The sequence below is a fragment of the Acipenser ruthenus genome, chromosome 18, assembly GCF_902713425.1.
Source record: "Acipenser ruthenus chromosome 18, fAciRut3.2 maternal haplotype, whole genome shotgun sequence".
Lineage (NCBI taxonomy): Eukaryota > Metazoa > Chordata > Actinopteri > Acipenseriformes > Acipenseridae > Acipenser > Acipenser ruthenus.
The window spans coordinates 25988256-26004857 of record NC_081206.1 but is presented as its reverse complement, the minus strand read 5'-3'; the positions used below and the strand labels follow the sequence as shown (position 1 = coordinate 26004857).

At 36.2% G+C, this 16602-nt stretch overlaps 1 protein-coding gene across 1 annotated transcript; it reads left to right on the top strand.

Moving 5' to 3' along the window:
• The first annotated feature begins 4350 nt into the window (after positions 1 to 4350).
• Positions 4351 to 11266, top strand: LOC117421147 (calmodulin-1). The gene is made up of 6 exons (XM_034035142.3): positions 4351 to 4506; positions 6586 to 6616; positions 6918 to 7061; positions 9522 to 9628; positions 9815 to 9950; positions 10766 to 11266. The coding sequence occupies exons 1-6, from the start codon at positions 4504 to 4506 to the stop codon at positions 10792 to 10794; spliced, it is 450 nt and encodes a 149-aa protein (XP_033891033.3). The 5' UTR covers positions 4351 to 4503; the 3' UTR covers positions 10795 to 11266.
• Positions 11267 to 16602: the final 5336 nt, after the last annotated feature.

Genomic DNA, 16602 nt, shown 5'->3' with positions numbered 1-16602 from the left:
AATTACACCAGACCGCCAAGCCGCTATTATCCAAGTTACAAACTGCTTTATACAATGAATGGTGGCGCATGAACAATTTATAATGATATATGTTAATTTTTGCTTTGCAATTATATTTTCTAAATTTAAACTATTCTTTCCAACCTTTAGCAGTTCGACTAAAAACAGTAATCAGTAAAGAGCAATTAATTCATTTTTGTTTTGCCTGATCTGTGATTTTCCTTTACCATCCTATGCTTTGCTACATTTTGCTGTTCTTACCACGATGAACCAGTCACAGTTCATATATATTTACACACACACACATTTTTTGAGCTAATATATATATATATATATATATATATATATATATATATATATATATATATATATATATATATATATAGTATATTGTAAATGTTTTGTCATTTATTCCTGTCATTATGGGACTGTTTTGATATTACCATAAAAATATATGCCAATTACACTATCACAATTCATTATAAAACCTTTTTTTCCCCTGCCCGAATAATTACATCAAATACCAGAGTGGTTTACTCTCTGTGTCTTCTGCTTAAAGTTCCAATGACGACAATCAAGCTGTACATGCCAGATCCGCTAGAGGTCAGAAGAATGAGTGAAATTCCCAGTTTTATTTTTTAATCAAAAGTATTGGCTACTTAGCAGAAGAAGGTAGTGTTTGACACAAAATCTTAAAAAATGTATGTTATTTTCTGTCAAACAAACATACCCACAAATAGGAGAGAAGTTCAACCTGGCGTTCTTGCTAAATCTAAATACAGTTCTTGTGGACTAAACGCATAACTGTAGGGCTTTATTATAAGACATTTGTCTTCCCTTTCCCTTAGAAAGCAGCAGATTACAATATATTAACATGCACTGTTTGTCAGAAATTACTCTGGGAACTACAGTAACAAATTTAAGTTATGCGTCTCTTCCGAATTTCTTAAATGCTGATTAGCTAAACATGTCTCTAATGTACTCCTAGGTAGTTGAATACATCATTTGAAATTGATTGACCACAGAGTGGTTATGCTACGAGAATCAATTCTGAAAGAATTAGCAAGCAGTCGCTTTTGACTTTGGTCTCAATCAATATGTATGCGGTCAAGTGGTTATGTAGTAAATGTATACTGAATACTGCAGTACAGCCATCATTCTTCTAGCTGGTCGAATGCCAAACTGTTGAATCAAAGTCCCAAGTGCAAGTACCTGTATTAAAAAAAAAAAAAAACGCAGCGCTTTTGAATAGGAGTAGTGAATGGCTTTTAGTTAGTAGTCTTCGAAATATATACTGTACACTCAGAGGTTTCTTGAGTGTTTGTATAGCTTAGTTCTATGCAAACAGTAATTCGTTTTTTTCTATAGTAATGTTGGAACTAAAGAACAAAGTTCAAACTCCAAAACGACCCTACAAAAGCTATAAACATTGGGGGAAATTCAGATACTAATTTATAATTAAAACACGTCTTTTTTTTTTTTTATAAACAAAAAATACGTGTTCTTCTGGGGCATTACATCATTACATCTGTGCAATTTAGAGTTGTGCCCTTACTTTGTGTTAAATATTTTCGTTCATTATGTTAAAATAAGCCCAAAAATATATACTTGATAAAGAAAAGCACTTACTGTAATTAAATGATTAAATATGTACACTAGTGGAATCAGAGTTGCCTGTCCCATAATGATACAGCGTTATCCTTTACCTAATAAAGCTTAATTACTGAGAAAGTAACAATCGGAAATGCATTACTTCACAAACAAAACGAAGTGTTCATAATTTCAAAGCAGCTCCAATAGTAGAAACAACAATAATAAGTTTAGACCAGTGCAGTACTTTAGGTTTCACAGCAAATATAAATATGTAGCGAGGAAAAACTAAACACACCTAATTTGCATAAAGTAATGTATGGAAAACAATTAGTTACAACATGGAACAATATTATAGTATGTGTGGCGTATTCAAAACGGTAGCCCATCAGTTATCACAGTAACAAAACTTGAAAATAATTAACGGAAGTTACAAATATGAATTAGCAAATATAAAACATTTACAAAGTATCAACAAGATACTTTTCATCTAAATATGCTTCTCTGATACTCTACTGCTTAAGTTAGGCTAAGTCACAAGTTTCTTTTCTTGTCTTCTTGGTTTCTAAAAGGTTACATATTCGAGACAAAATACGTGCTGGAGGTTGTGAATTAAGCTATATGATATTTAGAACCAAATATGATTTGCTTCTTAATGTGTATTGCAAAACATATACTTTTTAGAACTCATTCCCGAATACTACACAACTTCTACTCGCATCCATTGATACCCAACACGCTCGCTTCGGATTCGCCATAACCATCATTACTTGACGCATTGCAGGTCCAACGTAGCCAATCACAGGAAGCAACACATCGAGCTAAAAATTGCGGGTCCGTTTACACCAATCAAACAAAGCGTCACAGAATCTGTAACAAATTCTCAGCGTCAACTAGGAAGTGGTGCTTAAAACCTTCTCATAAGAACCGCAAGGTGTACCCTTCCGCCGAAATAGTCCCTAATTTCATGAAATTGACAAAACGGTTTTTTTCTTGTTTTTTTTGGCGCGCGTTACGTATTGTAGTAATTAAGAATGTATACCCTTTAATTTTGTATATATCTTTTATTTTGGGGAAAAGTTTGTTCATTGTATTTATGCAAATCGTTGCCCTGGGTACCTTTATGTGAGACAAAAGACATTTTAAAAAGATGCACCTATGGTCTCTATTGGGCAATATGAATATTGGGTGTTCTGAATAAGGATATGATATAATATAGTAGTGTATTCTGTATAAAAGGCTTCTGTGTGAATACATTTACTGTAGCAATATAACACAAGAATTGAGAGAAAATATTATATAGGCCTTAGCCTATATAAAAGCTGCAACAAGCCAAATGCATGTAACTGTAAAGCTTACTTACATTGTAAAGGACAAGCACATTTTTTTCTAATCAGGTGTAACACAGATTACAATAGGTTGCACCAAAACCATGCATTGGTTGCACTGCAGGGCTTACCAACAAAGCAGAACTAAAGAGAAAATGCTTCACATTGGTTAGAACAATATGGTTGCCAGTAGTTGGTGTTTTGTATACTTTCTTTTCTTCTCCACAGGTGGGTGCAGAGTCCAAAACATAAAAGCACTGCAACACACTGCTATTAACACTGACATGACAGCAAAACAGACCACTTGCAAACTGAAGCTAACCTATTACAAGGCTTTCCAGTGTAATGGAACCAGTTGCAGTACATCCATGTTACACTGCAATAGCTTTAAGTAGGCAGGGTTCTATTTGGTCACAGATCAGAAATTCAAAAATATATGCATACAGATTGGCGATTTGAAGTTAACATAGTCTGGGCAACTGCACAGAAGCTCCCAAACTTGTCATTGCATGCTCAAGATTTTTGTTGGGCTAGGTTTTTTCTGCACTTTTGTAGTGCTGAGTGTTCCAGACTCCATTTCTCACTGTACAAAAAAACCCTATAGCATGTACTGTAGTATACAACAAAAACGATTTTGTTTTTGTTTTTGAACAATAGCCTACTACAGTATTCTTTATGTGGATGGTTAAGTTAAAACAATACAATAGGAATCTGATAACGATGAAGGAACTTCCTAAATGAAGCTAATGGGCGCTATATGAGAATAAATGTCCCATCCAAAATAAACACGGGAGTGAGGGAATATTCACTGCACTGCTCAAAGATACCACGAAACAACTGAATTAGTAGTTCTAGTTTTCAGACTAGATATGAACCTCGTGATTGGCTCTTGCATGAAGGCAATTTCAACATCCACTTAATATATGTATTAGTTTAATGTTTTAAACAGATTTATATGATAATACAAGTGGATACCGGTTTTTTTGCACACACTACCAGATCCCCAGTATAGTTGGCCTGTATGTGGAACTAGAAAATAAAACAGAAGTCAAATCAATGGCAATTTGATTAATTTAGATTCACTTTTGTACGAGGAAAAACAAGCCTAATATTAGAATACAAAGTTTTTTAAAAATGATTTCTTACACAGATACTCCAGCTTTCAATAACATTCGCCAGCGACAACGATTTAAGTGTCTTTGTTGCAGGCTCTTTCGGAGTGAAGTTCGTTTTGGGGACACCTTAGTATTTTTTACAGGCTAAACAAACTTTATGCAAGGAAATGAATTAAAACTTAAGTATCTGTGCTGTATTGATGACCGACCCGCCCACCCACTGCTGTAATGATTGAAAAACGCTGATTTCCCGCCCTGTTGGTGTTGTAGTGGGAGGAGACTTAGCTTTTCCTGCAGTGAAGAAGAAAGAACGAACTGAGGACTGTCTGCGTGGCGGAGGAATACACTGTTATATAGCCGCGGACTGAACGTTAACACACCTACAGTACTGTGTGGAGGTCTTGGTGCGAACGTGTGGTGGCTGTATATATATTAGTCCAGTTTAACACTCGGAACAAGAACAGTCAAACATGGTATGTATCTATTAGATAGTCAAATAATTCCAGTGTTATCAAAGGACAAGGTATTGCATGTAATCAAGAAATTGCATATTTGTTTAAAACTATTGCTGGTGCTCAGATACTGTACAGTAACCGTTGACTGTGATTTTACCTCGGACGTCAATGCGTTTTTATCGCAAGGGGAGTGTATGCGTTTCCACATTCTTTTGTTTTCTGGCACTGTTAGAGGTGGATTTTTACTTTTAGATCATTCAGTGGCGACCGTCGTTTTGTATTTACTGTATTTTGTAAGAATATAATACGTCAGATTATTGAAGTGCGTGCCGTTCATAAATGCATTGCTAGAAATAAAATACATTTTCCAGATGTACGGAGCAAGGCGGATACGTGCAGTTTGCAAGTTTCAGAAGAAGTATTTTTGGTTTGGTTTTTAACTGGTTTTAATAAAGATGAATGAAAAGATAGAACGATCTGATTGCCTGACTAATCCAAGCAGGACAGCATGTTTCGTCTGTGAGCATCACAATTAACGAGAATGCCGCTCTATAGTCTCATCCGTCGGGTAGGGATTTAAAGATATTTTGAAATATTTTAAGTGTCGTTTCTGGCCTGAGTTGGCACTGAATGCCATAATCTTTTTGTTGTATGAACCCTTAACCACTCAAGTATGATCAGATAGCACACTGGTTATGTACTATCCACAGTATATATCAATATTATGAAATAAAATTGCTGCGTTTGCCAAGGAAAATAATCAATATAAGTTTATTTCTCAGTTGGCCGCAATAGTAGGTCTTTTTATTGGCAAATTGGATAAAGCTAGTACAGTAGTGACTGAACTCCTTGGTACTAGTGAATGTATTGTGGGTTCAAGCCATGTTATCTGAAAAGTTGAATAGTTTACTGTATTCAATTCATATAAATAGTAATAGACTTGTTAGCTTGATATGTAATCATTGTTAAGTAAAAAAAACAAAAACCGCAAGGCTTTTTATGACTATGCTGCCAAATGTAAGTTTTTCACCATTGGAATTTCTGAAGGGACAATAAGAGTAACCAGTCCTCTCCTTGTAATTAATGGGTGAGGTGGTAAAAGGTTTGATTTAAGTGTTGTGTGACACAGGGCGTTCTTGTAGTTGCCATGTAGTGTTTGTGGGGTTTGTTGTTGCCAGGTAGTGTGGGTTTGCTCAGGTGGATTGTGAAATACTGTACCAATCTCTACGAAACCCTTAAAACAATTAGGAAATAATGGATTGCAATTCAGAAAGTGAAAACAGAAGTACACACTGCAGACAGTTTTTACTGGGTCCATAGGTAACATACCATTTTACTGTTGTTAGGCACCATAAGAGTGCTTACTTTTACACATTTTTTTTAGTTGTGGCTAGGATTGAATGGGACTCATTTATTTGTACAATATATTGCTTGGGAAAGCCTTTTTTTCTGTGGGATAGAAGTGATTATGAAAAATGCACCCTAATAGCAGCTCCCATCTTATGCACTGTTTTATTTAATACAGGATTGTTGGCAGGTGTGATGTTCAACTCTTCAGTACAGCACCTTGGATCTAATATTTTTTTAATACTTTTTTGTTTTTTTTCATAAGAAGCATTTAGCAGATCAACCTAGATTACCACCTACACACAGTATTAGACACAAGCCTGATATTCAACAGCAGTCCTCCTATATTTTATTATTCAAAACTTGACAAATAAAAAAGTGAACATTGGCGCGAGGCAGATGTTAATCTCCTGGGACCATGCATAGAAGTGGCTCCACAGAGGGGGCATCCTTAGATACATTGCTCAGCCTTTTGGTGAACATATCCTTACACTGAAGGGTAAAGTTTGAAATCCGATCTGCTAGATGGAGTTTTTATTTTTTAGTGCAGCTACCTAGGCAGGCCTTGAGGGGAAAGCAGAGAGGAACACCCTGCTCTTGCTTGCCAGAGTGAGATTCAAGCCATTCCCCTGCCTGCAGTGATGGGAGATACTACTGTATCTGCCTGTGGTTTTGGCTTAATGTGGTGATCTCTTAATGAGATCTTTGAAAGCTACTGTACATAATGTATCCTTTTCACTTTCTTTACAGGCTGACCAACTGACTGAAGAGCAGATTGCTGGTAAGTGAATGTTTATTTACAAGAAGCCTAATTTGAAATAATGTTCATCAGTATTTACAGATTAGTGACCTTTGGATCTCCTTGGGAACCTGAAGTTAATGGTGGATTATTCCTGTTCTTGTATTTACAGTCTTATTTATTTATGTGGTTAGTTTCTTCAGGATCAATGCAGAGGGCACTATGAGGCCTATTTTGTGTTGGCATCAAAACAGATCTGCTTGGGTTGCATTGTGACTTCATGCATCATTGGTTTATCAGAAACAACTAGTTGTTTAATGACCTTGTTTTTCTCCCTTTTCAGAGTTCAAGGAGGCCTTCTCCTTATTCGACAAGGACGGCGATGGCACCATCACGACGAAAGAGCTGGGCACCGTCATGAGGTCACTGGGTCAGAACCCAACAGAGGCAGAGTTGCAAGACATGATAAACGAGGTGGACGCAGATGGTAGGTTTGTGTTGAAATACAGAGTGGAAAGCCAGCCATGCTGAATCACTTCAATACTGAGAAGTTCACTTTCCTGACTTTCAGTTCTGTTTACTATGAGTCACTCCAGTGGAATCTGGTCAGACCACTAGTGGAATGTTTTCGCCTTTTACTTTTATTTTTTTTGCTCAGCCCTATCCCATGATATGGAACATTTAAGTATTTCCTGGCTGGTGAGGACTCCTTGATTTGGGATGAACTACGATTTTTAAATGTTATTTTTGTATATGTGAATCTGGATAGTTACCCAAGTCTTATAGTGACTAAGTGTATAGAATAATTGAGATAATAAGCCTAAATTGAAAGTGGGAATTGGAATATAATTAAGAGTGCCTAACTTAATAGTTATTTAAAGAGTGGGTCACGCTTTATTTTAAGGGCCGTCTTTTTTTGGTTTATTAACTGTTAACAAACATGGTTCATTTTTAGCTGAGGGTTAGGTTTAGGGTTATGGTTAATAAAAACCTGATTTAATTTGCTAAACATTACTACAGTAACAATTTGAACCCATTTCCAAGCATGTGATCCACTGGGTATTGAGCATCCGTAGGGCTCTGGTGTTTGCAGTTTTAGCTGGCCTATTATATATTATTAACTAACAGTTAACAGAAAATAAATAATGTACATTAACATGTTTATTAGCTGTTTGTTACGAAAGACTGTGTTAAATCAATACTGTTAAAGAAATGAAAAATACTCCAGAAACTCTTAATCCTTAAGTATAAATCAATTGTAAGATATGTAGCAGTACTAAAAGAAACTTGGAAAATTCTTATTGTTTCAAATATTATAAGTATTGGTAGACTTGTTTCTATCAAATACAGAATTACAACTTTAGGACTAAAAGGGTGTGTGAAAACAGTATCTGCCACAGACAACCTTTTAATGAGAATTAAGCAGTCTTGTTGGGTAAGGTTATTTGTAAAGCTAAACAGTAGAGAACTGTTGCTGCAAATATATATATTTAAAAAAAAACAAAAAAAACATGTCTTCTCTCCTACCCTCAATCCTAGTGGTGTAAAAACAGCTTTATACCTTCTATATTAAAAAGCTATGGGGTAGAGCACATTCAACCGTTTGCAAACCAGTTTACGATTACTTTGGAATGACTTTGATGACTTGTGAACTCGTGACACAGTTCTACTTTTCAAGCTTGTATTTACTGACGTAAAAGGCCTTTTTTTGCCAGAACAATTGCCTTAATACAGATCTTCAGTCCGTGCTGATTTTAGCTTTACTGGGGTTTGTTGTCCACAATTGAACCACAAACTAATTTTAAAAACCTACCAAAGAGAAAAAACCTGGGCAACAATCCAAAAGCTTCAGATTTCATTACAGTGTTAATTTGTTATCTTTTGAGTTTGTGGAAGGACTTGATATGTAATCCAGACAAAGGTTGGCATATTCCAGGATTGTCGGGTGACATTCCATCAACCTTAAACTGGTAGGATTATGGTTTTGGAAGTTAGCATTATATCTAGATACATCTTTACACATATCGAGATAACCTTGTATTCATTTTTGATGAAACTTGGTTTGGACATTCCTTTGAGAGTGTCAGAGTTTAATAAGGAGATGCCTGTCTGTCTTCAAGTACAGTAAACAAACTGTGTGAAAGTTACAATGTTAATTATAGATAGAACCGCTTACTGTGTCCGGCTGTGGAACTTTGGTTGACATGTTTTTTTTACCGCATGTTATTGAGAGAAATGGAACCTGTCTGTCCATTTTTACATGTACATACATTGAGTCCTGGTTTTCCACTTTTGAATGGTGCTCATGGCTGCAGTTGTGTGTGTGTGTGTGTGTGTGTGTGTTTAGCTATGGTTGACACAATCTAAGTGGGTTTAGAGAGGGTTACTTCCATCTACTAGGTTATAAGTAGTATATAGGGTAGTACGTGGCACACATTTCTCACCTGGTATGATGTCATCTGCACACGACATGCCTCACATTCAGTTAAAAATTCATTTAACTACATCAAAAGCTCGTCTTTGTTTCTGGCTTGTTAGGTAACCTAATTGAAAATGCATGGCAGTATAAGTAGGTGTTAAGAGTGGGTTTTGAATATGGAAATGAGTTGTATTGCAGCTCTGCAAAAAGAGCTGACAGGATACAAGTATTCCTCTGTACATATATGTTATAATACAAGGCACTGCAGATGTTCATTCATATTAAAATTCTGAAGATTATGTTCCGGGGAATATTACAGAGCACTACAATTAAGATAAGTATAGCATATCTGATGTTCTATATGTTTGCAAAATCCTGAAAATAGACCTCTTTCTTTAGGATATTTCATTGTGTGTGTGTGTGTGTTTTGATTAGGTCTCAAGCTGGGTTGCAGTAAGATGGTTAAAGCTAGAAGGGTTTAAATGGATGTGTTTGACTTGCTAATCCGTTTCTTGTTTTTTGTTCAAGGTAATGGAACAATTGACTTCCCTGAATTCTTGACTATGATGGCCAGGAAAATGAAAGACACAGATAGTGAAGAGGAGATTCGTGAGGCCTTCCGGGTGTTTGACAAGGTGCATACGAAAAAAAAATAAGAACATAGTTTTTATAAGGAACAGTGTTTTTATGTTTAATAAACTAGCTTTCAGTCCATGATGCAGTTTGAAAAAGAAATCATTGCTGATGTGTGTGTTGCTCTAATCTGTGCACAGCCAGATCTGCATCTGCAAACAAGGTGACATTTTTTGTCTTTCTTTCAGGATGGTAATGGTTACATCAGTGCAGCCGAATTGCGTCACGTCATGACAAACCTAGGAGAAAAATTAACAGACGAAGAAGTAGACGAAATGATCAGAGAAGCAGATATTGACGGAGATGGACAAGTCAATTATGAAGGTACATTTTATGAGGATATCTTTTCAAATGTTCAAATTGAAGTGTGGTCTATGCGCACTTTTTACTAATGATGTTTCTATGATACAGATATTTGTTTGATTTGGTATTGTAATGTCTGCACTAACAATTTGAGACTTATGTGGTTTTTAAAGCACAAATTTATTGGTAATGTGTTTATACATTTCATTGTTACTTGCTTGCTCTTTTTATTTTAGTTATGTATTTATTTATTGCTTTGCATTAAATGCTTTTTTTTTTATATATATGCTGCAAATAAATACTAATAAAGTGCTTATAATAATTCCATATTTTTTTCTAGTTTTATTTAGGATTACAATCCTATTTGATTTGTATTGTCTAATTTGCCATATATTTAACTGAAGATCTACAGCAGATGTCTGTAACATGTTTTAAAATGGCTAAGCATGGTTCATAGCTAGTTTGTCATGGTTATCAAAATCCAGTATTTATAACCTAGTACAGCTAATGCATTGATGTCCTTTGATGTAGTTGTTACATTTCCCGTCATATTTACACATGCAGTATTTTCCAATATGTATAGATAAATGTGTACATTATAGAAAAAACACATATGAAGATATATAAAGTCAATGTTTTGGGGTTATTTATTGCAAGTGCATAATACCACAAGGCACTTTATTCTTCTCCCTTTGACTAAATGGCAAAGGGAGAAAAAGGTACTGTAACCCTCATTAAACCACCAGTACTGTTTAGTCCCAAGTGACATATAGAAAAACCTCTGTGCATCAAGGAATATTGAAATAGTATGTCATTTTTTTTTTTTCTCTTTACAGAATTTGTACAAATGATGACTGCAAAATGAAGCCCTCCTGACCTTCCCTTGTCCCTCTTAGAAGAAAAATCAGTTGAATCTTTTACTTACCTCTTGCAAAAATGTTCATTTATTCATACTGTTTCTGTATAGAAAACATTATTGAATGTTGAAAAAAAAAAAAAAAAGAAAAATCTTCTCTCCAAAAAAAAAGAAAAAAAAAAAACTGCATGTAATGGTTGGTGGTCTTGTCCCCAGAAATCAGTAAAGCATCAATTACAAATTCCTATACTACCTTAACAAAAACAACGATTTAAAAAAAAAAAAAAGCACTTGGTGAACTCCTTCAGTTCAATTTGCTAGGAATACTGTTTGGGCTGGCCATTTTTTTCATGCATGCAGCTTGAGAGTTGAGCACAGTCCTGACGTTTTAAAACATGTGCTAATTCCACTCAATGTTGTATTGTGGGTATAGTACAAGTTGTATTTGGTTTACCTGAGAATGAAATGAAAAAAAACAAAAGGCTGTAATAATATTGTCAATATTCCAGAAGTGGAATGGGAATTTTCAGCGTGCGTAAAAACAATAAAGAAAAATAATAAAAGAACAATATGGATGGCATGTCGGTATTTCAAAATGGTTACCATGTTCTGCATTGCACTGCAGTGAAAGAGGTGTCCAGCTGTGACCATTCACTACATTTTATAAAGTAATCCTCAGCAAGGGGACATGTTAGAATTGGACTGTTTTTTGTTGTTTTGTTTCTGTTCTCAACTATGACATGGAAGTGTCAAGTGATACTGTATATCTACAGTACATAGAATTTCAGCACAGCAATTTGCTAGGCTGTTCATCTAATTACAGTTTACATTCATTCCAAGTTGTACATGCTAGTCTGTTTTTTTTGTTTTTTTTTCCCCCAATAAAGACCATGAACTTTAAACAAAAAAAAATATACATATATATGTTTGTGTTTGTTACTTCTGATGAAATGGAAATATTTGGGTAATGTACTTTGAATCCGGCAAGGGATAGTTAGTTTTGAAGACGAAACACTTAATATGTGCTTTCTACAAACGTATAACCAAATGAACAAGGTGTCTCTACATAGTCCCCAAATGATTAAGCCTCACAGCAACACTGATTTCAGTCTGCTCGAGTGGCAGGATATCTTAGCAGTGTGAAAATATTTAACAGCTAATACATATAAATGCAAAAATCTAGTCAGTTAAATTGTAGCTAACAAACATCCATACATTTTCTCCACTGTGCACATCCATACAGTTTTGAAAGAACGTGTATTTTCATTTTAAAACCTCATCAGATCCTGCACTTGGTTATATACATCTCTTTTCTCAAGCCTTGCTTTTACTGCCTTGTTTTTTTCTGGTAAGTTCACATGGAAGGTGAAATTGTCCCTACCCCTTCACTGGCTGCTTTTTCTGTCAATAACCAATCAGCTGCCTCCCCTACTAACTGCATGCTTTAACCCAACAAACACTGCTGGGGTGAAATGACCAAGTTACTAAAGCAGTAACAGGCTTCCTGGAAGGCAGCGCAAGTGAACTGAGAACTTACTGTAGAAAGGCAGTAATGTTGGTATACACACTAACAGGCAGGTGTGTTTTGCATTAGTGGATGGCCATGAATATCTAAACCCAGAAGTAACAAGTGAGGGGAAAAATGTTCTTTTGAAACAGATTTTAGAAACTGTCAAGTAAATGTCATTGAAATGTATTTCAAGTTTGACATATTCTATGTTATTTTTCTGTCTGCCCACAATAATGTTCTTTTGGATAAGATACCATAATGTTCTAACCTCTACGAAATATATATATTTTCAGTCAAAAACAAATTAACGGATAATGTAATATGACTAGGCCTACCACCAACTATTGAAATCCAGCTCCTATTACCTATATCTATCATATATAGAATATGTCTAGATAAAGAAGCATTTTATACACCAAACAGTTCTGTTTTGGAAGCTTAACTACTATCTTGGCCATATATTCAGCATGAGGTTAATGGAATAATATTTAGACCAAAAATCCAAGGAAAATGTTAGGAATTCTTCAACTAGTGTACAGGCCCCACCCGCACTGGAAACTGCCTTAATTAGAAAGAATATAAAAATCGAATTTTGTTTCTGCGCATGCTCAGCCAGGTCCAAACGTTAGGAGGATCTGATTCTGTCCAGGGCTGCAATATGATCCTTTCATTTGAACACTAAACCTTGATCTGTTACAATTTTTACAAACCATGTCCACTAATGATGTTACACACCAGTGCAGGGTGTGTGGGTGGGTCTCTGACAGGCTTGTGATGATGCTACTAACCCACGCCTGCTGGCAACTGACTACAGCAGGCATGGCATGCTTTTGTTGAGAGCTGTGTGGTTGTAGCTATAGCAAGTGTTTGGCATTCTTTATGCCTAAATCCCAGGCATGTACAGCTAGATGTTTATTGAATAAAAAAAACAGACAATTAAACCCGCGTAATGAAAATTTGTCAGCATTTTTGCATTCACTTTTGCCTTTGATGTGCTTCGTGGCAATTATGTTATCTGTAATTATTCAGATAAGGTCGCTGTGTTGGGCTGAAACTGGAGACCTGGTGAAATAATTAGAGATTTCAATACAGAATCTGAAGAGATGGCTGACCACATGAATAACATGTGAGATACAATAGTAGGCTATAATAGCAATTGAGTTTGTGTTGAAATAAATCAGGGCTTGCTGATACAGTATAAATAGAGTATGCTAAAAGGCTTTAGATACAGTCAGTTCAGTATACATTTTAATTTACCACAGAAAAAAAGTGATACAGATACCCAAACTTTTCAAAACAGTCTTTACAAGGTTGTCCCATTTTATTTTCGAAACTCCTATAGGATAAAAACCAATGGTAAACGTTTCAATTGGCAGTCTTTCACAATGTCTTCAATGTAGACATTATTAAGTACAATTGAGTATTTATACAGTACTGTAGTTATGGACAACAAAAGCCAGCACATGGAGATTAGGTGTGTCTTCGAAGTCATGTTAAACAACAACAGAAAAATCATTTGGGTTTTGTTTCCATAAGTGTGTTTATGGAGGATGGGGGAGGCGGCGCCATAGAGAAATAATCAACAGAGCTCAAATACAATTTAGGCCATTTTAAAATATGCAATCCACAGCTTTTTTAGATCTTTCTCCCCTGTTGCATACTCTGATATACGTCCACGCTACCTCCTCTTGTTTTGTAAGACATTTCTTTTTTGCACAGTAATCCAGGGTGATTTTAACAGATACAAGCAGTTTACAAACTCCCACAGAGATGGTCTTACTGAAATGAGAACACAACTTGTTCTTGTAAAATGAACTCTTGGTTTGTAATTGTGCAAGACAGCTTCGCATGACTTTGCATGTATCTGTTCATCACACACTGCTGCATATTAATGTGTTCTACATTTGTTTGTTTGAGTATATTAAAGATTCATCTCTAATGACAGAGGCACTTTGTGCATGATTTTCAAAGAAAGCTTGGTAAGGCAAGTATGACTTCATCCCCTCAATATTCACAGGCCACTTACAGCAGTAGCTTTGTGCTGCTAAAAATCTCCAGCGATGCACCTGCTTCTCCAGGTGAGATATTTGAATTATTAAAGCAGCGTCTCCCAGTATCAAGTTGCCCTGGTGGAAATGTGTCATTTGAGCTTTTTGAAATTTGAATCCTAAATAAATGACATCTTGGTTAAAAAGGGGCATATACATATATATATATATATATATATATATATATACAGTACTGTGCAAAAGTTTTAGGCAGGTGTGAAAAAATGCTGTAAAGTAAGAATGCTTTCAAAAATAGACATGTTAATAGTTTATATTTATCAATTAACAAAATGCAAAGTGAGTGAACAGAAGAAAAATCTACATCAAATCAATATTTGGTGTGACCACCCTTTGCCTTCAAAACAGCATCAATTCTTCTAGGTACACTTGCACACAGTTTTTGAAGGAACTCGGCAGGTAGGTTGGCCCAAACATCTTGGAGAACTAACCACAGTTCTTCTGTGGATTTAGGCAGCCTCAGTTGCTTCTCTCTCTTCATGTAATCCCAGACAGACTCGATGATGTTGAGATCAGGGCTCTGTGGGGGCCATACCATCACTTCCAGGACTCCTTGTTCTTCTTTACGCTGAAGATAGTTCTTAATGACTTTCGCTGTATGTTTGGGGTCGTTGTCATGCTGCAGAATAAATTTGGGGCCAATCAGATGCCTCCCTGATGGTATTGCATGATGGATAAGTATCTGCCTGTACTTCTCAGCATTGAGGAGACCATTAATTCTGACCAAATCCCCAACTCCATTTGCAGAAATGCAGCCCCAAACTTGCAAGGAACCTCCACCATGCTTCACTGTTGCCTGCAGACACTCATTCGTGTACCGCTCTCCAGCCCTTTGGCGAACAAACTGCCTTCTGCTACAGCCAAATATTTCAAATTTTGACTCATCAGTCCAGAGCACCTGCTGCCATTTTTCTGCACCCCAGTTCCTGTGTTTTTGTGCATAGTTGAGTCGCTTGGCCTTGTTTCCACATCGGAGGTATGGCTTTTTGGCCGCAAGTCTTCCATGAAGGCCACTTCTGACCAGACTTCTCCGGACAGTAGATGGGTGTACCAGGGTCCCACTGTTTTCTGCCAATTCTGAGCTGATGGCACTGCTGGACATCTTCCGATTGCGAAGGGAACTAAGCATGATGTGTCTTTCATCTGCTGCAGTAAGTTTCCTTGGCCGACCACTGCGTCTACGGTCCTCAACGTTGCCCGTTTCTTTGTGCTTCTTCAAAAGAGCCTGGACAGCACCTCTGGAAATTGCCTTGTCTGCCTTGAAATTTCTGCCTGGGAGAGACCTTGCTGATGCAGTATAACTACCTTGTGTCTTGTTGCTATGCTCAGTCTTGCCATGGTGTATGACTTTTGACAGTAAACTGTCTTCAGCAACCTCACCTTGTTAGCTGAGTTTGGCTGTTCCTCACCCAGTTTTATTCCTCCTACACAGCTGTTTCTGTTTCAGTTAATGATTGTGTTTCAACCTACATATTGAATTGATGATCATTAGCACCTGTTTGGTATAATTGTTTAATCATCCACCTGACTATATGCCTACAAAATCCCTGACTTTGTGCAAGTGTACCTAGAAGAATTGATGCTGTTTTGAAGGCAAAGGGTGGTCACACCAAATATGGATTTGATTTAGATTTTTCTTCTGTTCACTCACTTTGCATTTAGTTAATTGATAAATATAATCTATTAACATGTCTATTTTTGAAAGCATTCTTACTTTACAGCATTTTTTCACACCTGCCTAAAACTTTTGCACAGTACTGTATATAGGGCTCAGAATCTACAGGTGCCAATTTTTCAAAACTCGTAATCTAGATAACAGTGATCCGGATTTTGTGATCCGGATTTTGTAATCCTATATTTTATCTGGTTTTTCAGAAAATGTCACTGCTGGATTACATTTATCCAGATTACAAATAATTACAATTACAAAATCAGTTAAAAATAAATAAATAAATAAAGCACAAAATATAGGATTACAGAATCCGTATGACAGTTATCCAGATTACAAGTTTTGAAAAGTGGGAAGTTGATTCGATAACCCAAACACTGAGTTCAGGTTTTCAGGAAGCCTTATTGGTCAAAGCTTTGCAAAGGGTATGCCCACTTTATCTCGTTACCTTCATTAGAATAACCCCAGGAGAAAAGGGCTTGTTCAAACTGTTATTTGTCAAGTACTGTACACTTGTTCTGCAAGACAGATTCCCTGCCAATCCTAAATAAGGCAAATGTCAAAATCTCAAC

Coding starts and splice junctions, on each gene's coding strand:
- LOC117421147 (XM_034035142.3), top strand. Junction 7,062..9,521: donor AAACGAGGTGGACGCAGATG/GTAGGTTTGTGT, acceptor TTTTTGTTCAAG/GTAATGGAACAATTGACTTC. Junction 9,951..10,765: donor TGGACAAGTCAATTATGAAG/GTACATTTTATG, acceptor TTCTCTTTACAG/AATTTGTACAAATGATGACT.